The sequence below is a fragment of the Falco cherrug genome, chromosome 13, assembly GCF_023634085.1.
Source record: "Falco cherrug isolate bFalChe1 chromosome 13, bFalChe1.pri, whole genome shotgun sequence".
Classification (NCBI taxonomy): Eukaryota; Metazoa; Chordata; class Aves; order Falconiformes; family Falconidae; genus Falco; species Falco cherrug.
In genome coordinates, this window is record NC_073709.1 from 13,712,495 (window position 1) to 13,739,138 (window position 26,644).

General features: G+C 36.0%; 1 protein-coding gene across 1 annotated transcript in view; it reads left to right on the plus strand.

The window, feature by feature from the left end:
* Positions 1–26,644, plus strand: part of TTC27 (tetratricopeptide repeat domain 27) — a 126,738-nt gene that overhangs the window by 66,910 nt on the left and 33,184 nt on the right. Inside the window, exons 10-12 of the mRNA XM_055725910.1 lie at positions 6,036–6,149; positions 23,191–23,286; positions 25,473–25,595. Of these exons, the coding sequence (XP_055581885.1) occupies positions 6,036–6,149; positions 23,191–23,286; positions 25,473–25,595 (333 nt within the window). The remainder of the gene's footprint in view (positions 1–6,035; positions 6,150–23,190; positions 23,287–25,472; positions 25,596–26,644) is intronic.

Consider the following 26,644-nt stretch of genomic DNA (forward strand, 5'->3'; position numbering starts at 1 on the left):
TAAATATGTAGCTTACCTTTTACCTATTTAGAAAACAGTAATGTATTTTAGTTGTGTATTTATTATATCTTGAGGTTTTGCGTATGCACATGTTTATTGTGGTTTCCTCTCAATTTCGGGTCACTGAAGGATTAGTAAACTGTTGAGTATTGTGATAAGAATAAAACTACCAGAGGAATTTAAGGTCTGGGAAACCTCAACGTTATGTGTTTGCTGGTTGTGATATATAATCAGATCTTCTTTTGATTCTTATTTATTTTTAAATCTTTGGGATGAGCATGTACAGCAGAATCGGTATGTATGCTGAATTTGAACAGAGAAGCTACTTGCTCTGTTTCAGCAAACAGGGAATTTTTACATGCTCATACACCAAGCAGAAAAGCAAAAAATAGTCATATTGACTGGCTTATTTTGTTGCCAAGTCATGGTTCTACTGCCTAATTGTAACTAGAAATCTATTATTTTCCTTATCCCCTTGTTATTTATGCTTTTCAGCACAACATTAAAAAATGCACTGGTATTGGAAACCACTTAGTCACAAATCTACTCTATTTTACCTTACAGAGTTCTAAGAATTACCATTTAAAGCTACAAAACTCATTTCAGCCAGAAGCTGCCAGTACTACTAGAAATCATCTGTGTTCAAGCTCAGTTAATAGAGGAGCTGATTTTCTAAGAACATTTTTCAAAACTTGTATTCTTTCTGCTTCTCTCTGGACCTTGGCTTGCCTTAATCTTTCTTAGGCAATTAGAAATAGTTTTTCATAGCTTATCTAACTACTTCCCAGGGCAGAGTTTCCTGTGCGTACTTTTTCAGAATTGCAAGGACCATCTTTTGTAAAACAATTCTGTTAAAAGTGTACATTAAATTTAAAGAAACTTTTCCACAATAACATGGCATCTTGTAGTTTTTTTCCGTAAGTCAAGTTATTTTTAATTCTGTTGCATTTTACCATTTTGTCACCAGTTCAGTGCTAAGAGAAAATAAAAAAAAAAATCAAATTAAACAGTGTCATTTGGACATGACTTTTTTAATAAAAACTTGTTTAGTTACACAGAAATTTAAGCATTAGTTTATTTGGGTGAGACTGTGGAAAACAAAATCAAATTCTCCCTAATCTCATACTAATTTTCTTCTCTCATTTCTTAGGATATAATTGCATAGAACTTTTTATGTCAAAGAATCCTATGCCTGTATGCTTAAAAATAAGTTAGGCACTTGTAAGGCAGCTTTCAGTTGAGAGTCCTTCACCAGAGATTAAGAGATACCTTTGCAAAGCAACTGCAAGCAGCAAGAATTTTGCCTGTTCATGCCTCAGTCATATGCCTCCAACCAGTTCATTTTTGATGTACTCACTCGACTACTTTGCACAATACAGGATGCTGAAAAGAAGCCACAGTATTTTCGCATCTTAGAGAAGTACAGAATGAGGTATAAGGTTGTCATTTTGCCTTTGGTTAAATGGAAGAAATAGGGCTTCAATGTTAATAATCTGAATGAATTCATCAAAGTCATCATATAATTATATACTTGGTTATATGAAGCAAGACTAATGATAAATGGACGTGAAATAATCCCCATAAGTAATTTTGGGAATCTTAATTACATGTGGCTTTTTGGAAAAGCAAACAACAGAGCTGCTGAAGTAGTAAACTGGAATTGGTAATTAAAAGAAACTGGAAAGGGATTTTTTTAATTTTTTTTTCTAAATCCCTCCCAGTATTTTCTGGTTTTTTGTTTGTGGCTTAAAATATGTTAGCAAATACCTGAGTGAATCTAAATTAAAGGCCGTTTCTTTGGAGGTGATGACAGAGGAACAGAGCAATCCTCAGGGTACCTCATGCCTGTGCCTTCAAGTAAGGCGTTTCACCACATCCTGTCAGTTCGGCCAATAAGCAGAATATTTTTTGTTCAACGATGGACTAATGTGCAAAACTCTTGGGAATTCTGCAACTGGTTGCAATTAAAAGTGCTCAGGGTTTCAAAGTCCACTTTCAAATGATGGCTCCATCATAGCAATTGCAGAGTTTGCTAGGCTACTCATGTTTTACCAGTGAGCAAGGGACAAGAATAAAAGAACGGGCTTATGTAAAGCATAGATTTATAATAAGGAAAAATCAGAAGATATGAAATTTATTTAAAACTGCAGTTAACAAGGATCATCTTCACCTGTTCCAGCTTGTCTAGCACACCTAATAAGCCCATGTAAGCTCTTCCTGACTTTGATGTCAGAAAGAATTATTACAGGAACTCTTACTTTTTTAAATAGCGGATGGCGTAATACAGAAGAGTTGATCTGAACAACCTGTACCTTTTATAAGTCATGGCTGACTGATACAGTCTTATCCATGTGTCCTTCAGAAGAGGTTGGGTTGGGGGTTGGACATCTGATAGTATTGTGTAAAGCTCCTCTGTGTGTCCCAGCTTTCCCAGGGTTCTTTGGTTATCTTTTCTGTTTTATCTTGAATGTGTTATATTACTGATTTTTAAGCTGTAGGCTGCTTGCTCTGTGTGTAGTTTCCTTAAAACCAACCATTGTAACTTCATAAATAATACACTTTTGCATGTATGTGTATATATGAAGTACCAATGTGACAAGCATCCTTGAAGATTTTTGCCAGCTTGTTCTGAATTTTGTATAGACACTGCAAGCTGCGCAAGCATTTTTTTCTCTGGTTCTCTAACAGAAAGCTAGTAGAGTGCTCAAGGAGTGCATCACATGTCGGTTAAATTCTGAATAACGATGAGGCTGAATCATCCATTAACAGTGCCTGATAATCAGCCTGGTTTTGGCAGAACTCATGTGGCTGGGTTTGATCTGGGTGTCATCAGTAACGTGCACCTATCTCACCATTCAAATATGACTTGCCATTTTGTTCTTACATAGTAATGGGGGTGTCATACAGTAGCGGACTACTTTGTTACTAAGATGTTGACGATCATGTTTCATTCCATTGTCATATAAGGGTGATGCATTGAATGAAATACTCTGTTTTGTGTAATATTTTAGTAATCTTTCTACACTTTGATATGATGGGAGAGGATGGTATAAAGGGTTCTTGTTTGTAGGAAAAAATGTGGGGAAGAATTGGAGAAATGAGTTTTCCCATGTGAAAACATTCCATTCAGTGCAGAAAATGTTGCATAACCTTGGGTTTTTTCCTTGCTTCTCACCCCACCTAATTTTCCTGCTTTTCTTTTACTTTATTTTATTGTTCTTTCCCTAAAGTAAGAACAAGGATGACTTGAGAAGATTCTCAGTAGTGGTTTTGTTTTAGAATTATTCTGTTAATTTTCTTAGCTGCCTTTGGTACAGTACAATAAACTTTCCCATATGTTGACTTAACTTGTATAATTTTGATTTAGTTTTTCTTTTTTCCAGATGTTTTATTTTAACTTATAGTCTCATCAGTAGAGTCCAGATTTATTTTCAGTTGAAAACATAGGGGGTTTTGTCCAGAATATGTGCAGATTAAGGCTTGCTTGATGGTTATAGATACATATTCTGAAATTATTTTTTACAGCCCTTGAGTATAAACATTTGTATCCTTTATACATGTATTATTTTGTATCTGTGGTGCTGTAAACATTACAGTTAGGCATTGAAAAGGTGAGCATTTGAGTTCTGATGCAGGACTGAGCTGAGTACAAGTATAAAATTACAAGAGTTTCTTAACTGAAAAATAGGCCTGGTTGTCATCATCCTATGCAATTGCAATGGTTTTTTGTATCAATAAAAAAAAAAGTATCAATAAAACTGGTAGAGAATTTAGCTTTTTCTTCTGTAATTGTACAGCAGGTATACCTTACATTTTGTTTTATAAATACCTTTTAAAAAGCAGGATTGTTATTTAAGATAAGACTGTCATTGCTTCTGCAGAGGAGTGAAACATAATTATCCCTGCCTCTCTCCCACCCTGTTTCTCTTCGCTTCTCTCCCCATATGACTTTATACACACTTTATACAGCATGATTGCTTAAATCAGTGCAATGGTGTGTGGGAGGTATGCATAGAGGCTGAAGAAAGGCTTTCCTGAGCTGCTGGTTCTCTTGCAGAGCTGTGTGGCGTGAACACAGAGGCTTTGTGCTATACTCTCCTTGTGCCAGTTGCTAAGGTGAGCCAGGGTAAGGGGACGAGTATTCTGCTGCTGGGCAAGGGCTGTAATTGGACCTGAAAATATCTTTAGGAGCACTATTAGTCAAGCCTTTTAGTTTCCATTATTCTTTTGAGAGATGTTGTGTTCATTTGAAAAATAAATACTAGTATCTACGACAATGTAGCAGAGAAAAAATTCCCTTTAAGTAAAAAATAAAATAATATGACAGAATACCAATAGTGGAGAAAATGGAGAAAAGGGTAACCTTTGTTATAAAAGAAGTTTTTAAGCTAAAGTAAACAACCTTCAAGTGTTTGCCCTAACAAACTCTTAAGGTGTATTTTTTTTAGTAGCCACCTGGATTGGCCACTGAAGAATAAATTCAGAAACCAGGGTCCTCTGTTAGGAATGCCTTGTACTTGTCCTGCCTGCAGTGCACGGGTTTGTCTTAAGACCAAACAAAAATAGGTAGGAGACTTAACTTCCCATGATGAGGCAGTAGAGAGATGAGCTTCCCACTAGGATTTGAACCAGTTAACAGATTTACTGATCATAATCAATTTGTAAAAAGGATACTTGAAAGTTTACAGAATATAAAAGATTGTAATTGTGTTCCTCTAATTACTTCCAGGTCCTCAGCACAGAGGACAGTATAGAAGCCTTGGGGTACTTCTTACTTGTAATACTGAGTGGAAGTTGTGGAAGTGCAGAGATCATTGGTCAGAAGAGGGAGGATCAGCTGATGTTGAAGTGTTTGGTGGCTGTACATGTGCTCATACTGCTTTCATTTATGCTTTCATTTGCTGTTGCCTCTGTTCCCATTGTAGTTTTGCTTGGAGATAATTTGTTTTAGCTTGTTTCTTTCTGCTTCCTTTCCTGTGAAAACACTAGGGAAAAGAAAAACAGATTACAATATGACAGAAATTTGTCAGGCGTTTCACACAAACCACCAGCAAAGTATACTTTTTAATGCTTTGGGAAATCTTTGAAAGGAAAGAATAAAGCCACTGGGGTTTTTTCTGCAGTCTACAAGTATCTATAGACAAATTTATTTTCTCAGAGAAGCTGGATTGTATTTGTAGTGTCAATGAAATTAGCAAGGATGTTTTCCTACTGTCTCCCGTTTCAAAGTGAGTAACAGAAAAATGATATGCTCTGTCTGAAACCATACTGGAAAGAATCCATGGTGGTCTGTACATTATTAAGGGATATCAAAGCTGTATTGGCTACGTATCTCCTATCGGGCTTTCCTAAAAATCAGTGATCGGAGACTGGCACCAAGTTCCTGGCATCAGGGCAGGGCATTCCAAGTGATAACTTACCATATCTTTAGGAAAGCTTTTTACCTAGAATATTCCATATTCCCCATACATCTACTACACATCAAAAATTCTTCCTGTTATTCTCTAGTCATGGCAAATTCTAAATTAATTAATATTCTTCAGATTCTTAGCAATTTCAGCCTGTTTAATGTGGAGGTGCTGTTAATGCAGGCATCAGAGCATCTCATACATTACGAGGGGGCAAAAGAGAGCTGGTTTTGTTCAGCCTTAAGAAGCAGGATCCCTGCTGCTGTCTACAGCTATCCAGTATGCAGGTGTGGGGAAGGCTGAGCCAGACTGCTTCAGTATCGGATTCTGTATTTTCCTTCCATTCTGAGTAGCTATTTTAATTTGTGCAGTTTGGTGTATACACCATATGGGTACGTGTACAGACTGTATGCAGTCTGAAGGAGAAAAAAAAGTTTTGATGCCTTTTATATTGAAAATAGATTAAGGTAATCTGTACAGCCTTCAATTCATCAAAGAGACTACAACCGTGTATTTGACTTTCAGACTAGGAAACAGCATTCATGCTCAAGAACACTGTTAAAAACTTTATTGTCTTCAGTGTCTTTTAAAATGAAATAATGAAAAAATGGTTTTTTTCCTCTGCAGTGCTTGCTCGCTCAGCCAAAGTTCTGGGCCATTCAGACATCAGCCTTACTCCTTCGGACCAAGCTTGAGAAAGGAAATACTCGCAGAATGGAACGGGCAATGAAGCAGACTCAGGTAAGACTTCCGAGCTGCCTTGTTTTAAGTAGAGGGTTTTTTATATGTCAAATAGAAACAGACAGGAGTTAGGAGCTTCTGCAGTTCCTTTCTGCGACCTGTACAGTGAGATATTTTCTAATTATGTCTCTAAATTAGATCCATAAACCACAAAACCTTATATGTCTCCTGGTCTTGAGATAGTCTTACATGTACAAGTAATAAATGGTCACTTTCATTCAAAAAAGTGACAAGTTTTCAAGATTGAAACTAAAATCTGTTTTCTTACCTCTAGTTTTAGACTTCTGATCTGAGGAGGTTTTTATGTAGAAGTTCATGAATGTAAAGCTGCTACTGCTATCATATTTTCAAAGTTTTCACTCAAGTAAATCATCTGTAGAAAGCACTTAAATTTGTAAATAGTCACTGGTATTGTGAGAACAAAGAAAACACATTTTTGAATAAAGCAGCGCTTTCAGTTTAGCATTTTTTTGTGATACTTAGTGATTAACATTTTTATTGCGAGTTTGAGGCAATGATTAGATAATCTAGCTCCAAACAAATAGATCAGTTTTCAAATACAAAAAAGAAATTTTAAAATTCTGAAGTGTCAGCTAGTAGGATTGTTTTACAAAATAGATTTTTCAAAGGAAAGGTCTGTAAGCTATAGAAATACTAATTTTTCCCTTCATATTACAGAGTTTTGTTAGCCATTTTTCATCTTTATGTTGTTAAGTCTTGTCACACATGAACAGCAGGCATTTCTATGTGTCCATTAGGCAGCAGTCCTGCTGACTAAAACAGTTGGGAATGTATAAAATTTAGGATTATGGTGCTGTGTAATTAAATCCTGAAAAGCTGATGTTTCATTTAAAATCATTATTGGTGCTTGGCTCTTTGAAGGAGTGCAGATTGGGTGTGCTGGTGCATTTTTCTTTTGCTGAAGAGGACACGCAGTTGCTCTAGTGGAATTTCCTGGGGTCATTAGAAGGGTGTCAATGAAGCCAGGATTCCAGTTCTAGGAGGTGTAGCATCTGATGGCAATTGGGAAGCAATCTCAGGATCCTTGATGCCCATAGCCATAAAACAGTTGCAGTGTCTCCAGCATTTTTGTCTACCTTGATTAAACCTGAGTACCAGAAATTGGTTACACTATACAGTTTGACAGTCTTATGATGGAAATCTTCACAAAGGCGTTACTGTTGCAAGTACATTTGTGTGACTTTGTATGCTGAAACTGTAGTAATGTGAGAGATTTGATTAGTATGTGCTGTGATATTTTGGGAGGTGATCTCAGAGGAGACACAAAATCTGTGGTTTTAAATACTGTCTTCTAGTGTGCTTCTGTTTTCTTTCTTTTAAGTTTTCTAGACCTTTGAATATAATGACATATTTGTGTTGATTTGATATGGTATCAAGCTCAGTTTCCAAAAATAGTTAACAGTTGTTTGAGGATTGATACGTGCTAAAATAATCAAATAACTTGAATAACTTTCCATTTAAGGTTTCCATTCCTGAGTTCCATCAGATCAGAATTTTTTTAATATTGTGGTTTCTAACAGTTGTAAGAAGGAATCAGAAAACATAGTGAATGATATTATTTTTATATGACACAAGTTTTTTTGATATATCATCTTCATGAAGATGCCAAAGAGCTAGTGAGTTCTGCAGCCATTTATTGGTAGAAAATGGATTTCAAAACCATAGAATTTTCATAGAAATTGTTTTGGTGGGGTTTGTTTGTTTGCTTTACAGTTTTATGTTTACTAGTTCAGATTGCTGTAGAAAGATTAGATATTGAAGATTAAGGAAGGAGGTGGGTGTAAATATGATTAGATTCCCCCTGTTTGCAATATCAATTTTTTTAAATAATTATAAAAATTCTTGTAAGGCAGCATGAATAAGAAGTGGTAAACTAAATCCTCTAAGTTAGTTACTTCAAGGGTGTCTGAGGGGTGCATGAGCAATTGATAGGCTCTGACGGTATTGATGCTGGGACTCTCCTCTTCTACTTTAACTCTCCTCCTTTTTCCCGTTTCCACCCTTACCTACTTCTATGCTGGGTCTGCAGCTGACAAGCATCTTTTTAGATTAATATCACTGGGCAGGTGTATGCTGCTTTTCAGCTCTAAAGCAAGCCAGGCTACATTGTTGGTTTGTCAAAGCAAGCAGGTTTTGGCTACATTTTTTTGTGGGCCTGGCTATGTATGTTTAACTTATTTTAATTATTTGAAAATAATTGCAGCTATTTTTGAAATGAGAGTATATTGGTTGAATTTATTTGCCGTGCTCCAAGTATTAAATATGTCCCTATCTTATGTTAAACAGTCCTTATTAAATGATTTTGTATTTTTTTCTAATTGAAAAGCTTCAAAAGGAATCGGAATGATAATTTTCAAAACCTTTCTCTGATTACTTTAAAAATCTGAACTACAGGTGATGTAGTCTTTGGAACAGATTTTAAAATGATCGTTCTGGGTGCTCTGGAACCTACTTCAACTAGTAGCTAACTGAAAATGAAGAAAAGAGATTTTTTTTTTCTTGTTTTTTTCTGGATGCTGCTGGTTGTCTCTGTCCAGTTTTTGCCTAAGTGAGGTTTGGATCCACAAAAATAAGGTTAAAGATTTCTAAAGCCAGTACTTTTTTTTCAGCCATTTTTCTAAGAAAAGGAAACACTATTTGAGCGCTAAAACAGTTATTTTACATTCCACTAGAATACTTAATCATGACCAGTATAACATACATTGAAGTCTGGATCAAGCTACTGCCAACCAAAATGTGACTCTGGATAGGGTATAATTTTTTTAAGATTGGGTGTTTTGTTTTTTTCCGTGTGGGTGTAGGTGAAGGAGGGTGAGAAGTGCTAGGGTGGAAAGAAAGGAAAGAAAGGGAGGGAGAAAACAGGAAGAAAAGGGGATGTCTTTTGATAAATAGCTATCCACATAACCAGAAACTGGCCATTTCTACATCAATTTTGGGATCTTCACCTACCTTCTATTGTAAGAGAGTAGTTCAGAAACTATTAATAGTGGAAAATGGGCTGGAATAAGCTGTTAAACCACAAATTACTGTGCACAGCGCAGCCAGAGCTCAAGTAATAGGATGGGGGAGAAAAAAGGAATTTTGAGTGATCAAAGAGCTATGAAAAAAGAGAAAAGGAAGGGGTGATTTAAAAAACAAAACAAAACAACCAGTTTAAAGCACATAACAAATAGCATCCCACTGTAGTTTCTTGATCTATGAAGCAAGTGTACTCTTCCATTTCAGTGGATCTTTAAATATTTCTAAGAACGCAGCAAAATGAATTAACATGCTGTGCTTTGTATAAAGAATGGTTGGGTAGAAGTGAGAGCATCGTTACTGCTGGATTACACTGGCAGTGGAAGAGGTGAAGCTGCCATGTGCCTGGTAGACCAGTAGCCTGCTCAGGCTTGTCCTGCAGTGACTTGTTACAGCTACTGCCTGCAGCTTGATCTGGGTGGTTACACTGGCTACCTCAATGCTTGCAGCTTTCCTCAGCTTGTTATGTGCCCCTTTTTTGATTGTATTTTCTGCTGCTCGTGGCACCTGGTGATAGCATGCCTGTAAGCTAATCACTTGGTTTTCCTAACACGCAGTAGAACATATGTGGTATTTCATATGCTTCACTCTTGCTTGCTTTTCTTGGCAGCAAAGGAATTTGCCTGTTAGGGGGAGAGAAATGTGTCTTGAAAAGGGTGTTTTTAATAAGACTTCAGGAGACCTGGGAGCAGACTGGCAATATTACGGGCTAATCATTATGTCTAAGATCGAAATGTCACATGAGATCTTGTTTTATATCCTTAGTCATACACAGATGTATGGGGTTGGGAATTCTGTGTCAACTGCCCTGTAATTTTCACTTAAATAATACTTCAGAGTGTCGTTTTCTCCAGCAACTAATGTTTTTCTGTGTGTACAAGAAAGGGAAATAATGATTATTTGTGTGTGTGTGTGTGTGTGTGTGTGTGTGTAAATTGTTCTTACTATAGAAACATGCTGGTTGGTGTTCAGTTCTTTCAAATCTGAAAAGGATTTATGTACATCTATAGAAAGAGAAGGCTGGTATCGATCTAACAGAACTGGCACCTTGAGCTCAATGAGCCTGAATGCAACTTTGCTGTTCTGTTATTTTCACATTGATGGTCTTTAAATGGTTATACAAGGAGCTTATGTCATTTATCATAGAAATATATCCCTTTTATTTTCAAAATTAAACTGTCACCTCCTTGCCAACTTGCTCCCTCTGCTTTGCTTTACTTGGCTGTTGTTCTAAATTGGACAAGTTCAGCAGTTAAGAGGAGAGTTCAAAAAGGAGAGGGGAGCAGTATTCCTCCCACTAGGCTGATCTAAAGAAGTTTGAGGCTAACTTCTTTTGCTTCTCAAGTCATGTATCTTTCTGATCAGCCCTCTCAAGACCATGGTTGGAGCAATAGAAAGAGACTTTTAGTATGGCCAAGGGATTGACAGCTCTTGTCTGTTCAGCTAAATTATTGGATCACCTACTAGGAGTTCCTATTCCTATTCTTTAACCCCCTCTTGTACTCTAAGAGTATGTTAAATAAGATTTTAATCGTTGCTTTTAGTTGTGCATGGGATGGGAGAGGAGAAGGAGGAGAAAAATTTATCGCTAATAAATTTGTTTCACATGAAGTTGAAAGTTTTAACAGAAAGTTATTGGGATCTGTGAGATGCGCTGATGAACTGAAAGAGATTTGTCTCACTTCCTTCAGGAGTGTAGTAAGTGGAAGACAGACTTCTATCCTGTAGAGATCCTCCATTGATACCCCTATAGTTTTCAACTATTAGTTTGTATTTATTATTAGAACACATGTTCCAAATAGTGCTTGCAAAGATGAGAAAAGCCAGGTGTCTTATAAAACCTTTCCTTGATGAATTCTACACAAGATCACAAGGTCTCCAGAACCCTAGAAATGAATGTTACTGCTTCAGAAAGCAATCGCAGGAGAGAGTGACCTCTTGGTGATAGTTATGATTTCAGTCTCAAGACACACATCTCCAGAATGTATTTTATTTTGTTTAAGCAGATGACAGATTTGACAGACAATGCTACATTACACAAGTGATTCAGGGGATCCACTGAACTCATTAGCACATTTAAAATAATTAAAGTGGTGGTGCTTGGCTCCCTCTGGTTTTCTTCCACTATGCAATTATGGGTTTTGTTGGAGGGAAAAAAAAACAAAACCAGGGATCCAGCCTGCCAAGAGTTATTCAAGTGCTTTTGTACTACTGGCAAAAAAAAGAGAATATTGAATAGTATAATTTTCCAGGTAATTATTTCTGCCTAGAAGTTTTCTTCTGCAGTGTTGTATTTGCCAGTTTGGATCAGCGCTATTGGTGTGGGGAAAAGAATGAAACCATTCTTTCTGTGCTAAAGTTTCTTCATATTTTCTCAGCTAGTACTTTTAAAGTACAAACCTTTTTGCTTATATGAGAACTATGTTCAGTGCCTGAGCTGTTCCACTTCCAGTGTCAATGCACTTTCTAAAAGGAGCCAAAAATACTAAGTTCCCGTTTTTTTCCAAATGTTTCCCATTGAATATTAGCTTTGAAGGCATTTACCTTTCTCCCTTTACAGTTTCTTTGCTCAGTGTCCTGACAATTTGAATGATGGTGTTAGGCATCATAATATTGTCAGATAGGAGAATCCTTAAGCCGTATTGAATAGTAATATTACACTTTTTTTTAATAGACAAAGTGATGACAGAGAGTTGCAAAGAAAAATATGAGTGTCGACAGATTCCAGGAGTCAACATTCACATCTTCTGCCTAAGCTTTGCCCTGGAACGCATGAGCATTATAAGCTCAACTTCAAGGAACTAAACAATTCAAATAATTAAGTTCCACATGTAATCAGACCACATACAAGGTGTGGAGGACACATTATTCCCACCTATTGCTAAATTGCATAGATGAGGCTTTACAGCTGTTGCTGCATTTGAATAGATTAATCTCTGCTGCTGTATGTCATAAATATCATTGCAGATCTGAAGATAAGTGTCCTGAGGTGAGTTAACAAACCATGTTAGCTATGCAGTACTGGTGGACAGGTTTTCTTGAGTCACAATATCCAGTGCATATGCCACGTATTACAAACCAGACTGTCTCTTATCTGTTAAGGCAGTTGTCTGTTCCTCCTATATTGTAATTAAACTCTGACTTAACAATGATAGCTTTTCTTCTTTTTATTTCTTCTCTGTCCTTGTCCTCACTTCCCCCTTTAGTGAAAACCAGAAACCAAAGCTGACGGAAAAAGACTTTGGATCTATTTTTCAGCATTGACTGCAGTTGTGCCTTCCCCCAGAGCAAGCTGATTTGGGAACTATAAGAGCAGTGTAACCACAACAGCTTGAAACTTAATGCAGGCTTACTATTTTGAAGTGTATCCAGTTCCTCTGCAGGTCGTGCACCCTGTGCAAAGTGTTATACAACTGCTGTTCACCAATAGCAGTATCAAAGCTAGCTAACTAGCTACAAACGGGGGACTTATCTATACAAGAAACAGTTGTCCTCTGTGGGTGAGTCTCCACATGTGTGATTGCATGAGGCATATGGCTACTGGTCTAGGGCAGATATATGCAGCTATATCGAGCTGTGACAAAAATGCCAAATCATCTGATAGGAAAGGGGGAACCTTCAATGCAGATCTCTTTGAGAGGATGGACTACTGGACTACAACTACCTCTCCTGTTCCTGATTTATACAAAAACTCAGGTTAAACCTAAGGCCAGCCAGATGTATTTGGCTTTTGAGACTGCGGAGTAAGGTTACAATGCTGCACTGCAAACAAATAAGCTGCAAGCATACCAAAAAGGGGGCAAGATGCATATATGGAAATGGGGAATGGGGATGTTCTTTCCCCAAATGCCAAATGATCTACCGTATATTTGGACTAACTTAAAATGTACCCCTGTCATGGTGAATTGATGGATGATATCAGTATTCTTGCTTTTTCAACAGAAAATGCCACTCATTTTCTGGTTTTAAATCCATCCTTCACAAGCGAGCTGATAAATATAGCCTCTACAGGCTTTAGGAGAAGTTCTGCTTATACCTTTTGATACATCATAAAAATGAATAACATAATTGACAGGTGAAACAGCTTTTTCTTTGAAAGCAAAAACATTCAAGAAGGTACACTTGATTGGTAAGGATAATGCAATAACTATAAAATTATGTTTCATATAAGTAACATTAAAATAAGTAAAAAATAAATGTAAATGGCATAAAGAAAAAAATCTATATTGTAGTTTTCTGAAGATTTTGTGTCCTCTTTAAGTGGATTTGTCCTGATACTTAAGTCATTAACAGGCTTCAACATTGAAACCCATATCCTAAGCACTGGAGCTCAGTAACTTTGGGCTCAATATTTGTCCAGAACGGTAAGCTCATAATTTTCAAAGTCACTAATGCTACTGTGCTGTTACAGACCTCATTTGTTTCACCATGCTTCTTTAGGTGGTAGTGTTTGACTACAACAAAACATTCCAAATGGCAATTGCATAGGACATGCTCTATATTGCCTGGTATACTGCTTGGCTCTCAGTTTCAAAAGAAAAGGAAATACTAAGTCAGACATTCATGAATCCAAGTTACCTTCTGCTCGTGACCTTGACCTCTTTTGTGCTAATTTTGATATCAAAATGCTTTATATTTCATTTGGGATTGTTGGACTCATTTCCTCTTGTGTGCTTTCCTTCCCCACCCAGCTGCAAAAGCCCTATTATAAAGAAATCGATGCTTTTTTTGGTAACATGACACTGACAACCTAAGTGAACATTTGTTTCCTAGTTGGCTGGCATTGGTTTCAAAGAGAAATACACATTTGCAAGGCCTGGTATAGCAAACAAAAACATTCACCTTAAGAATCTACTACATGACTAATTTTAGAAAAAATACAGACACACACAGTTCCAGCACCCTAATCAATAACTTCTGCTCCAGCATACTTTACCTTATAACTCATAACATCTTCTTGCATCTTAAAAGTTCACCTGGAGTTATGCAAAAACTCTTTTTGGTAGTCCAGTACTTCAAGTTCTTTTGCATAAATGTCTTACAAGTTTTTGGCCTCCTCGCCTTCCTGCCAGCAAAATGATAGTATAGGTAAAACCAGTACCTTAAACTCAAGGCGTAGTCTACTCCTGAGTAATTTTGGAATTTGAACTCATTACATTTGGATAACTTCAGATGATGATCTTGCTTTAAACATGTAGAGTATACTTAGGAAGTAAGTTTAAAGTGAAGAATTAATTTCTTTGCCTGAGGACAAAGTAGGAATGGAGTAGGGAAGAATGAACTACCAGAATATCACAAAGAAGTTCTGGGAAATGTTGTATAAACTGTAACTTTCCAGTTTTCCACTGTTGAAAGTAGAAAAAAGATACAGCTTTAACTGGTACACCAGAGAATTAGACTGAAAAACCTCACAGATAAAATGCCTACTAAAGGTAGGCAGTAAAACAAGTGTAATTTTTCTAAATGCTTGCTTTCTGAAGTGAGGTCAACAAGAAGTGGTAAATCAATGTTTTTATACAGTAGGAAGTGTAGGAGAGTTGTTTAAAATTGGTAATTTAGCTGAATCACTTCATGCTGAATACTTGAAAATGTTAATATCTTTCTGCCTTCAATATCTCTATTATGATGCAGTCACTACCTGTAGAACAGCAAAGTTTAAAAGTCCAAGTGATAGCACAGTTATGACATAAGCTGGGGTAGAGAAAAACTGGTACATCCAATTAATGTTTAGATATTCTACTACAATATCTATTAAAACTACACTTATAATCAGTAATCTAAATTAACTTACACTTATAATCAGTAATCTATATTAATATACCAGCAGGACATGTTTTGCTCCTGAGGTTTAAAGGCAATTGGATGCATGACCTGGTGAAAATCTGGTGAAAATCATATTACCTGGGATGGGAGTATGCTGAAGTGGTAAACCAGTCTTCAGCAGCTGCCACACAGGTGCAAAGGCATGCTTTCTTTCATAGCTCAACACGTGGTTTATTCAGAGTTGAGAAACTCCTTGGGAGCTGCTAAGACAAGACAGCATGTTTTTCTTGTTTGCTGTATGAAATCAGGCCTGAAACTGAGATCTACTAATTTTAATGTCTTGTAAAAACAGTGTAATCAGAACCTATTTGTTTCTAAGATACATGTAAGAAAGGAGCAACTTGTAAATGCAAAACACAGTTGGATAGTTGTCTTTCTGGTTACAAGGCCTATAATTCTATTTAACTGGTATAGTAATGTACATTTGCTTTATTTGCTAATCACACTTCCATTTCCATCTAGAAAACTCTTAAGACAATGGCAGGTTAGTTTCTTTAGGATGTGAGAAATGCCATTCATCATTCTCTAACATTTGAATTTTAAAAAACCCAGGAATTTTCCACTAAAGATATAATTGTCTTAAACATGTTTACATGGGATCCTCCTGGTTTAAAAAAAAAAAAAAAGAAAAAAGAAGGCTATTTATAATTGAAAGACATTCTGATTCTCATTGCTGATGAAAATTAGTCTTTTAAAGGAACAGAAGTCACTAATGCAAAAAAAACAAAACAAAACAAAAACCAACAGCAAACCAAACAAATAAAAAAAAACCCCAAAATTATTTGTTGGCTGAAATAATATTGATGTTTATTAATTCAAATTACATAAACATATCAGTTCTTTCTGACTCAGGTATACTTTATCTTCAAAAACACAAGCCTGTATGCAGATTTCACTTGATTAGGACTGTAGTCTATTAAAAATATGGAAACTATTTACTCCATAAAATGTTTTGTAAGAGCCAAATAAAGACAAACAGATTAAATTTTGCATTCCTTTGAGATTTTAATAGTTTTCAAGAACAATAAAATCATATGCAGAGCAAGTGTAAAATGCCCTGATGATGATAATTTTGCAGTTATAGTTCAGTAGGGGTGATCAGTTTATTATAGGTAAGAAATTACGTCAGTTAAATAAAACAAAGCAGTTGTCTTTGTCCTCCCACAGTTTTCTCCAAGGAATATATTCTTAGTCTTCCCCTGCAAAGCCTACTAAATGAATGAGTTTTTCAGCACGACAAGAAGGCACTAACCATGTAGGATACTGTAGTTCAAGGAGTTCCAAGGCCCTGGGTGACCTGTTCCTCAAAATGTGGAGGATTAATTCAGTCTTGAAAGACTAATTTATAGTCGTGCATGTAGTAGATAGGGCCTTCTTATTTACTGAAATGAAGCTAAGACATACAAAAACAATTCCTGGGAAACAGAGCAATAACAATGAGACAAATGTTATTGATAGAAGTGTTTGTGTCTGTGTGTTTTTTAATATTTTGAAAGGGATCCAGCATTGTTCTGAAAAATTCTTCCATTAGAAGGTATTTTAGTGCTACTTTAACCATTGCAGGAAATGAGAGACTAGAGAATGTTTTTGGTTTTAAAAGTACTCAAAGTGAAAGAATATGGAAATAGTAGTACTCCAATACTTCCAGAAGTTGGAATACTAATAAGTCAAAGCCAATTTAGTAAATCCCAGAATTAGGGGTCCTTGCTTTTGTCCTTGTATATACTCACCCAATAAAAAAGAAACAGTCTGTCAGTAAGGCTTTCCTTTTCTTCTGATAGTAAAAAAACCACACTTCCTCAGGTCAGCATACAACTGTGATTTTAAGAGAAGCCAATGTATTTGTTGTCAAAGGAGATTTTCAGAAGGAAATCTGATAAAAGCTGAAAAGAATTACTCTCAAATTTTAAAGTAGGGGCAAAAAAGTGGTTATATAGCCAAATCATGGTAGAGTCTGAGAACATATTACACTGGAAGCATTTTATTTTTATCATGTAGAACAACACCAGAGATAATCAAGGAGAATACTTCAGGCAGTTTCTTGAACAACAGTTAAGAGTAAGATTTCAGCAGATCAGTTTCTGTGACAAAACTGATGAGGTATAAGCTGCGGAGATTCATAATCATTGACCTAGGATTCACAGACAGTGGGGTGAAGGGATTTGTAAAAAAGATCCTTAAACTGGTTACAAATCTTTGTGAGATAAATTTAAAAATAGTAAAGAAAAATAATGTTTGAAGAAAGGATAAAATAGAAGAGAATGGACTATTGTGTCATTAATGAGGGGAAAATGTTACTTCTCTTTTTTTAGATTAAATGGTTGTATTATTTACAAAACCAAGAACTAATTCCAAGAATGAAAATGTTCATGCTTTGAAATAAGTTGGTAACTGTCATGCTATAGTAGGGAGTGACAACTGCTTTTTCTGTGTTTCTACCGAAAGGATTTCCATCCTGCCAAGGGCCTAGCTCTTCAGTAAGTTACAGCGAGGGGAGGGTTATTAAAAAAATTATTTAAAACAGTAATTGTATGTGGCTTCTAAATGTTCAGAGGTAGGAAATTTTGGGAATCTAGTATGTAAAGAATCAGTTGATTGGAAACTGTTATACTGGGGACAAACTGCAATAGTGTGGGCTGAATGTAGCTTCTAACTAGAGAACTGCTGGCCTAACTGATTTAGTTCCTGTTCCATTTATCATTATGAATTAAGGAATATATTTGGCTTCTGAACTTTCCAAACTGATTTAAAGACCATTGAATCAAATAATCATTTGGATCAGTGTATGGAGAGTTCTGTGATATATTGACTCTTCAATATTTCCATTTGCTTTTGCAGTTACCCAGTTTCTTCACAGTATTGCTGTCTATCTGGATGTGGTAAATTATAGCACTGCAGTTTTGTGATAAGACTTGGGCAAACAATACGACCTACCATGCCTGAAACTAGATTTTAAATGGCATAAATATTGTTGTTTGTAGCTATTATGCACATTGCTGTGCTACACCCACCCATTTTTCCAGATGCAGATCTGCGCAAACATTGAAGTTGCCTAGAAATAGAAACATGCAGTAAATGATTCTACCAAAGAACACTTCATCTCTCGTTTTATCTGTTTTCCCCATGTAAAATGCGTGCAAACATAATCATTATTAATGTTGCAAGTTCAGACACTTAAAAGTTACAGAATGCCAATCACAATGCAATCTTCAACTCCTTCAGGAGTGCTTAAGCACTGCACCTTGCCAGGACAATTCCTCTGGTCTGAAATCTGCTTTCTTCCCTCTGGTTCTCCATTAAAGGTGCAGACTGAGGACTGGATGAATGGTCAGAGGCCCAGCAGACTCATGGGCTCAGGTTCTTCTCTTCCCCTGGAAAAAACTGGTAGCAGGAAGCAGGCAGTGGCAGCTGCTGGTGGAGGAGTCAGTTTGTCCTTTAGACCTCTCCCTCTGGCCAAGGTTGGGGTATCTCAAGTAAAAAGAGGCAGCTGAAAGCAAAATGCATCTGTTCCTTTGTCAGCACTGTGCTACCTCCTCCTACAGACCTACAAGAAAATCGCCTCCAGTGCAAGGCTGGTGCCATTCAAACTTGCAGCTGAGTGCCCTAGGTTAAGTAATTGAAGACTGTTAAAGGATTGATGGGTGTACATGTTACACCAGTTGATATTTTGTTTCCACAGCCCATGGGTTTGTTGGGCAAGGTTTTTAGTATCCTGAGTCCCTGTTAAATTGTAGTTGCTCTTCAGTGAAGTAGCAGAAGACCTGTAGTCCAGTCTCTGACCCTCAACCTGTTTGGTGCAAGTGACTGGCAGGACCGTAAAACGCCTTCCAGCTGAGTGAAAATTTTGTTTTGGTTTGGTTTCTGTATTAGTTGTGTACCAGACAGGCTGTGCCAAATATTGCTATATGATTGTGGAAAGAATTGTGGTTTTGTGGATTCCTCCTGTTATGATAAAGAACAACTGAGTCTTCAGGGGAGATTGATGTGCTTCTATTTGAGTATGTCATACAATCAGGCATGGACTATTTAATACATTTAGAGTGTTTTCATTTTTACTGGAAATTGAACTGATTTCAAGCCAGTTGTTGCTGAAGATGCTTATTTTCCTCTTTGGTGAGTAGATAAATCATTAACAGAGAACGATAGGTTTGTTTGGTTTTCCCTGATGTATAGAGAGCTTTCCAGGAACATGTGAAGCTAGATTGGATGTCTTTCAAGAAAATACATATATTGAAAACAGACTTCTTTACATGTGATTGCCTTTCATTGGGATAGCTGAAGTATAAACACTTTGCCTGTGTGTCATATTTCTGATGTACTTACCATTATATACTGTATGGTTGCTGGGTCAGGCTTAGCTACTGGAAGAATGTGTATTTCCTGCCAAGTAATTTTTCAACTGAATCTACTGGGTATCAGTCAAGATTTCACGGTATAGGGAAGCTATTCTTAGGGAAAAGATTTTTATTTCTTTTTTTAAGAAGGGAAAACAATGTGTGTCCCAAGATGTTACCTAAGACATTCTGCTAGAATTCAAGACAAAATAGACTGAAGTTGTCAATCTACTCTCTTCATCTTCCTGTGCCCTTCACCAAATAACTAAAGATGATCTTGAGATTTGCAACTTGGTAAGAATAGTTGAAAAACAGATTTCAGCCAAAGAGCACTTTGCTGGTGTAACAAAAACAAACAAAAAAACAAAACAAAAAAAAAAAGGTTGGCTATTTCTAATAGTGCAGAAAGAGCTGTGAGCAATTAGAGGAGCTGAGTATCTAGACAGTATTTTTTTTTCTCCTTACAGGCATCTAAGGACACCTAAGTAACATGAAAGAATTATGCTTGGTATGATTGCCAGTAAAAAACTGCACTGAGTTACCTGAATGCATCACATTTTGTTTTGTGTTGTGTTTTTTCCTTGAGATTTCTATCTGTGTAACAGAATGACATCCAGTCTCTACCTTAGGCAGGAGGAAGCTGAAAATATTTACATGCTTGCAATTAATAACATGGGCTTAAGAACTTCTCTGAAATTCTTTGTTTTAAGTATTTCGTGTTTACATTATTCAGAAATGTGAAATTCAAAAATTAATCTAACTCCTAAGTTCTAATTATTTTTTTGGCCATATATAAATTTTTTGTTTGAATATTTATTTATAGTCTGTTTATTTACAATATGTTTTGTGCTAAAGCTTGAATGAGGCTTTTTGTGCTACTTACAAGCAACTTGTGGGGGTTTTTATTGCCTGTAGATATATATACTATTGTGCAATTTGCCATAAGCAAAATGCAAATATGTGGTATATGGTAGGTATACTAAAGTCTGCCAGCAACAGAAAAAGTACAGGATGTTTCCAATAGATTAATCTTTTTAAGCAGGGTGTTCCAGTTGTAATACAGAATAGATTAAATGGGTCATAGAGAGGCACGTATGTTTATGAGTATCATATCTAAACTAACAATGAAATACTGCATATAAAAGTTATTAAACTAAAGGGTTCAGCGTGACTATCCCCTTCTGTTTGTGGCTTTTCTGAGGGAAGAACTACATCTGTCAAAGAACATATATACCTTTTATATATTACAAAACACAAATATTTGGCATAACTTGTTCTATGTAATGCTTTATTGTAATGCCTCATGGGGGCAGGCAGGAAAGATCACAGTACACCAGAAGAGATGGTTTCTGGCACGAGATCAGTCAGATCTTTATTAAAGGTTACAAGCAAGTTCCACCTTTTGCTGAAAAATGGACACAACCTTTGTTTTAAAAAACACTTTATTTGCTCATGCTTTTAAAGGGAATAACAGCCTTAAATGCATCAAACTTGAAACGTTTTAGAAAATTTTCTACGCATAATCTGTCTTGGAGCAAGTACTGCATTATTCTCAGGTTGATGTCTGGTGCTAATAATGAAATTAAACCTGTGTGCAAATGCTACAGAGATGGCTGTCCTGAAAAAGCCTCTACTGGCATTCTTCTCAGCCCAGAAACTTTAAACTTTTAAGTATTTGCTGAGGGACAGCTGCTGCTGAGTTTCTGTAGCTGTTTAGGGGGAGAAGAAAATAGAAGATAGCGGAGGACAAGCCACAAAACAAACATTGCATACTCAATCTATGAGTACTTATGCTCTTGAGGGGTGGAGCATCTTAGCTGAAGAATCCATCAAAATAAGCTACTAGGAAAATACTATGGGGTGGACAGTGCTGAATCCAGTGCAAGAAGGCCTCTTGTCTTGAACAGATCAAGGAGACTTCTGTGCCCAATCTAGGGTGGGAGGAAAAAACCCCGAAATAGTACTTGGGGAATTACACTGCTGTTTAAAAAGGGATTATGCTATTTTGAAAGAATACACATAGAAAATTCTTGTTTTCACTACTGTTAAAGGCAATCAGCCTTTTTCCTTCCATGTGTAAAGCTGCTAGAAAGTGGGGCCTTTTTTGTGACTTTTTAAAAATACATATTTAGGATTTTCTGGCTCTGCTCAGGCTTAGAGCAATTATTATTATTTTTAAATTTTCCAACTGTATTTACTACTGTGTCTGGTCTTGTAAAATGATTACCCAAGGAATTGGACAATTTTTCAGTTTAATTTTTTTTTGCAACAGAATATAGAAAAATGTGCTTTTGCATAGCATTAGAACATTGCAGCAGAACTGGAACTGTGAAATATGATTTGTTATATAGTTTGTAGTGAAGTAAACTGTGTAATTAAATAATATTACTTTAAAGGTTTTATTTTAATCTGACTCCTTTTGGATTGCTTGCAACTGTGTAAAGGAATGTGATTTTACTAATCTGCCCATTTCCTTACTACAAATACACCTCAGCCATTTTCTTGGGGTAGGTTTCTGAATAATCTCTAGGATCAGGTCTCTGGAGATAATTTTATGAGAGAAAATTTCAATAAGATTGAATGTTTTAAATACTAATATTAAATTAGTATTTAAATTTGGGAGGTTAAGCATGGATTTAAAGCCTAGATTATTGCTGCATGTGGTGATTTTTTTCTTACTAAAAGAATGAAGACACCTAATAAATCCCATTAATATTAATAGCACTTACAAGATGTTTAGCAGTTTAAATCACGTCACTGATTACTGTAACTTTACACAACTAATATTTGCATTATTGATATAGGTTAGGTAGCCAACAGTTGGATTTAGAAAGAGAAGGAAGTCATCCTATCCAATTTTTCCTTTTGTTTGGGAATCTGTGCATTCATTTTCCATGCTGAGAAGATTCTGAGAACCTGTTTAGCACCTTCTATAAATCTCTGACTGAGTTATATGCGATACTTGGATAGATGAATCATGGGAAGGCAAGCAATTTAATATTCCCTTATTTATACCTCTGGCCTTGAATTTGCTAGTTTAGTGACAACTGGCATTTGAAGAGTTTTTCTCCCTTATCTTAAAATATCTGACCAACTTTCCAGCTATAGGTACCTTTAATAGTTTATTTTTCTTGGTATTGATTTTTTATTGAAATAACTTCATAGTGGATTTTCAGAGAAAAAAATGGTACTGAAGGTGCTGCACATTTACTATGCAAAAGTTACCATTCTCTTTCAAAGGATTTAAGAAGAAAACATTGCAACAATCAAAAGCTCCACCAGAAGAGAAAAAAAAAAAAAAAGCCTGAAATCAATTGTACTCCAAGTCACAATAATTTATTCTGCATTAGAACTGTGTTTCCAAAAGCATGGTCTGCTATAATATAATATGTTTGTCTTTCTCTCTCTTTTTAATAAGAAAGTCCATGCCTGAAGCATGTCAATACTGTCTTAGGAAAAAACTAGCTGAAGGATTGAAATCCATTAGGCAAGGTCACTTCAATGTTTGATACAGTTTTACTCTGCAAGCGTTTGTTTGGGATTGTAAATTTGATTCTTATTCCTGTTACAATCACTTTGAAATTCGAATCTCTTCAAAGCTTTTCTTTATTTATTATTAGCTGTAATAAAGAGGTTCTACATAAATTTTTATTACATTTTCTTACATGGGATAATAAAAAGACTTGTAGCATATTATGGTGTAAGCTTACTGGAATTTATCTTTAATATAATTTCTCCATTATGTCAAGAATGCCTAAAATCCTGAATGCTTTGAATTTTATAATTTTTTTTAGGTTGTTTAAATCTATGTAAATACTAAATCAGAATATACTTTGCATTTACAGGCACTTGCAGACCAGTTTGAAGATGCAAATACGTCTGTGTCTGAACGCATGAAGATTTTCTATTGTTGTCAGGTGCCTCCACATTGGGCCATACAGGTGTGAAGCAATCCCATTTCAAGCTTTACTTAACTCTGTGGTTCTTACTATTTTTTGATATTGTATGACTCCAGAGTCAAGAGAGTGCGATATGGTCTTGAGTTGAAACACTGTTGAAATATAGACGTAACCTGACAACGCACCAGGTTTTTCTGGAAAGAAATCAAGTTCTACAGTGTTTTGCTTTCAGATGTCTTGTTCTGTCATTCACAGAAGCAATTGTTTGTCGTGCGATACTTCTTTGCTTTTCTTTTTCCTCTAATAAAAAATGGACTAAAACTTACAAGCTCCCACATATCTCCTGTAAAAATAATCTTGCTACTGTCTTACTGTTTATTACTGGTTTACTTATGCTACTAGCATCTTTCTCATCTTTTAATCATCACTCACTCTGGGCTGTTTTCAGGAAGTGGATCATGGTCAAAGTCGTCAAATTAGGAGTTAAAAGTACACTGAAGAGCTCCTTGAGCTGAGAAAGCTTTTGGTTTTGAGACATGCCCTTTTTCACTAGCGTTGACAGGATTTTTTTTTTCCCAAAACTACATTGTTTATCTTGACAATAAATTTTCTAGAACAGAAATCTACACATTAGAGCTTTATCTGACGATGTTATAGTTAACAAACTTAAGAAAACTCTTTGCATTGCATACCTCCAAAGGTGTTAACATTGTTTACTTTGAATGGTGTTTTACTCTTTTTTTGGATTTCTAACCTCAGTGCATGTTGCTTTAACCAATCACATCTTCTCCTAGGATTCTCAAATTATTCCACACAACCTTTCAACAGGCACTTGCAATAAAAGTAGCAAATGTGTTTTCATTTCCAGTTGTCAGAGTGGCACTTTTCAGTTCAAGCCAATTTTCCAAGCCAAAGATAGAAATACTAAAACAGGGATTTATAATGGAAGATGGCTGCAGTCTTCTAGTCATACTAATGAAGGGGTATTGCCTATATAAATTTTACCAAATTTGACTGAGTAAATTTAGTAAAACATAGATGAGATTTAGGTCCAGACACTGGCAAATACAGGTTTTTCCTAAAGCTATTCATATCAGGCTAACAAATAATTACTTTGTTACAGATTTTCAGAGTTTGTTACATATTTATGCCAAATAAGGGTAGCCAGTCCTTAATTCTTTGACTATCAGTACATTCCCTTAGGGTAACTCCTTGGGTTTGTAGCAGATACTGAACCAAACCTATAAAGAGAGTTTCATGACACCTGTGGAGAACTTCAGGGAATCCAGGATCACCAGAAACACTGCAGAGTTTTGCTGTATGGGGATCTCATAGCATGATTAGTTATCCTTATACAGAATGCTCCCATTTGTTTTTGCAAACCAAATTGTATAGCTGTCATACATAGTAAATACAAGCCATCCTTTCTCCAAAGATGAAAACCTGTATGCAATTTTACTCTCCTCTTAAAAATAAACAAAAGACCAAAGACAACTTTTCAAAGTCATGAAAACATACCTTGTTTGTTTTTAAATTGAAAATATTAGTCTTGTATTTTCATAAGTACACTGAAATAATAGCTGAATTTGAAATAACAAAGAGGCTGACTTATGTGTGAGGAAAACTCAACTAGGGAGTTGAACCTGAACTCTAATTCAATGTTCATTTGACTAAAAACTAACACCTTTGACAGTGGCTATTTGGGACACTGATTTCTCACAAGTACCTAATAAAATTTTATCAGAGCGTTTCTCTCCATCTGTGTGTTTTCACAAGTACAGATTACCATGGCAAAGCATTGCTAGAAGAGGCTTTAATGCCACCCTTCAGCCTCTGTTTCCCACTTTCAGCATTCCCAACATTCTGCTGCAGCTGCCTTCCAGCCATATGGGCCGTGCACCTCATTTCAGGGCTTGAAGTTCAGCTCTGTCAATTTATCCTTGCCATGTCTGTTTCCATTTCTTGCCTTATATTATAAACTAGTTCAAAGTAATTAGGCTACTGACATGAACAAAAGTCACATTAAGACAATTATTGTTCCGTTGATGGGGGGGTGGGGAGTGGTGTTATGTATATACGTTGTTTGAGGCTCCAGCTTGAAGTTTCAAGAGAATAATTCCATATTCTCTGCTTCTTGTTGATGTCAGAAATGCCTCTAACATGTTTTTAAAATGTAAATAGTACTTATTTACCTGTTCTCAGTTACCTGGAATTTCTTACCTTTCCAGCGTCAGCTTGCAAGCTTACTCTTTGAGCTGGGATGCACCAGTTCTGCCTTACAGATATTTGAGGAGCTGGAAATGTGGGAAGATGCAGTAATCTGCTATGAAAGAGCAGGACAGCATGGAAAGGTAAAAAAAAAATATTTTTACAGCTAAGATCCTGTCTTGAAATGGGATTCAAAGTATGAAGAACTGTCTGGCTTGGCTGTGAAATCATTAATGATACTCGCTACTACAGGGGTATCATGATGGAAGCCTGTTTAGGAAAAACAGACACAGGATATACGAGTCTGTCATAACCTGTGGATGCTAAAAAAAAGAGCGGAGGTAACGACCACATGAAGTAGAAGCTGGTAAATAAGAAATAACTTCAGAAGCAAGGAGATTGTGAAGGTGATTCTTGAAAATTTTTAAGAAAAATTAAATTAACAGCTATGGATGAACAGCAAGGTGTAATGTGGGCATTTTCAGAAGGCTGTAGCAGTCATTCACAATGAGGTGTTAGAGCTTTGTCTGGAGGGGATGGTTTTAGTTTTCTTTACCCCTTGATTTCTAACTATTAACTGTAGTTTTTTAATAGAACGCCATCGGTGTTTGATTATTTAATTACCTAATGTTAATATATTCTAATTACAGAATCAAACATTTGAGACAAAAGTGGTGTGTAAGATTAAAGGGCTTTATTTTGCTAAGCCTATGCTGATGTTTTCTTGAACTTCTCCATTTTTTTAACACTGCCGCAGCTATGTGTGATCAGATCTAGACAAAGACAATCCAAAGCCATCACCTAACTCTATATCAGTGACAGAATTGTTTTAAAATGCTGGTAGCAGGCTGTAGCAGCCCTATTGTTGATTATTTTGCTGGTACTATTAGAGCAACGATAGGAAGATTTTAGAAAATGAAGCAACGCCTACTTGTGTGTAACTTTAGCTGTGTTCTCTTTCTAATGCAGTCTGTCACAGAAAGACTGTAACAGGAACTTATGCTATCAAACATTGTTTTCAGATTTATACAGCTTTTAGAAATACTTATTTTCAGACAAAAATATGATTTTTTTCTGTTCTTTCCTTCTGTTTGATATACGGTAACATTAAATACATAAATATGCGTGTGTCTTCGTGATACCATAAGCACAAAGACTGCTTAAACTAATTTAAGCTTACAGAATAGAGAGC